Consider the following 1,079-nt stretch of genomic DNA (forward strand, 5'->3'; position numbering starts at 1 on the left):
TTTTGTTGCTTCACAGTTGCACTATTTAGCATTGCTCAGACATTGCTTTTGTTTACTCAGTTGATTGAAGTTGATATCTAATTGTAAAGTGTCTTGTCTTTTGTTAGTAAAAAGAATTCAAAGAAAAATGCTGACCCTGCATCAGATGACCACCTCCAGCAGATTCCTCATCGCTTGCGTGAAATCATGAAGAGTAAAGAGAAGATGAAACAGGGCTCCCAAAAGAGGAAAAAAGGTACTGCCGGTCTTACACAATTTAAAAAAAAATTTTTTACGTGTTGCAGTTTGTACCGCACAATAAAAGCAGACCCAAACTTACATGAAAAACGATTCATATTCAAGTTAATTCCTGCAGTTCACTTATAAAAGTTCATTTTGAACAAAAAAAGTCTCTCTTTTTTAATAAATATAGGTCATTTATTAAAAAGTGTGACTCAAGCCTTGACGATTGGTAATGGTGTTATTGATAATGAATGTGTTAACAATAATATGTCAATATGAATTATTGTCATAATTCCTGGAGGGCCAGTAGTGATTATTTTGAAACTGAAAGTCTGATCTTTCACTTTCATAAGATATTTATTTTTGTCAACCCACATAATTGGTACCCATTTATTGTTGAGGGGAGTGTGGATTTACTGGGATTCTGTTGAAACAATTGCATGTAGTTTAGCAGTTTGAAAACTGAGTTGGATCATGTGGGCCGCATGCTGTCTGGGTTTTGTCTGCAGACAAGCTAGTGACCCACAAAAACTGCACAATGACACGGCTAGTGGCAAGGGCAGCGGAGGAGGGGACTTCTTGCTGTATGTTCATATATGTTTCTTATTTTAGCCTCTAAGCCAAAGATGCTCTCAGGAGATATTCCTATCCCACACTTCCGCAGAGGGCGAAAGGAGTCCGAGAAGAATTATGTCCGCCGCATGACCGAAGAGACTGAGCATGTCCTCTTCCTCACGAACAACCAGGTACAGAGACATCCGGAGGTCAAGCTAAAGAAAGAAGAGGACACAGAGGAGAAGAAATCCACTAAAAAGAAATGGTTAGTTCAGCACAGGGTTATTATTGTTAACTAAAAC

At 38.4% G+C, this 1,079-nt stretch overlaps 1 protein-coding gene across 1 annotated transcript; it reads left to right on the forward strand.

Moving 5' to 3' along the window:
- Positions 1-107: 107 nt before the first annotated feature.
- On the forward strand, positions 108-1,042 carry LOC107682721 (coiled-coil domain-containing protein 137-like; the record flags this gene model as incomplete). The annotated part of the gene is made up of 2 exons (XM_016478883.1): positions 108-235; positions 835-1,042. Coding segments are annotated over exons 1-2 (257 nt in total), but the record flags the coding sequence as incomplete, so codon positions are not given.
- Positions 1,043-1,079: the final 37 nt, after the last annotated feature.

The sequence above is a fragment of the Sinocyclocheilus anshuiensis genome, unplaced genomic scaffold (genome assembly GCF_001515605.1).
Source record: "Sinocyclocheilus anshuiensis isolate Anshui unplaced genomic scaffold, SAMN03320099.WGS_v1.1 C32527258, whole genome shotgun sequence".
In the NCBI taxonomy this organism is placed as follows: domain Eukaryota; kingdom Metazoa; phylum Chordata; class Actinopteri; order Cypriniformes; family Cyprinidae; genus Sinocyclocheilus; species Sinocyclocheilus anshuiensis.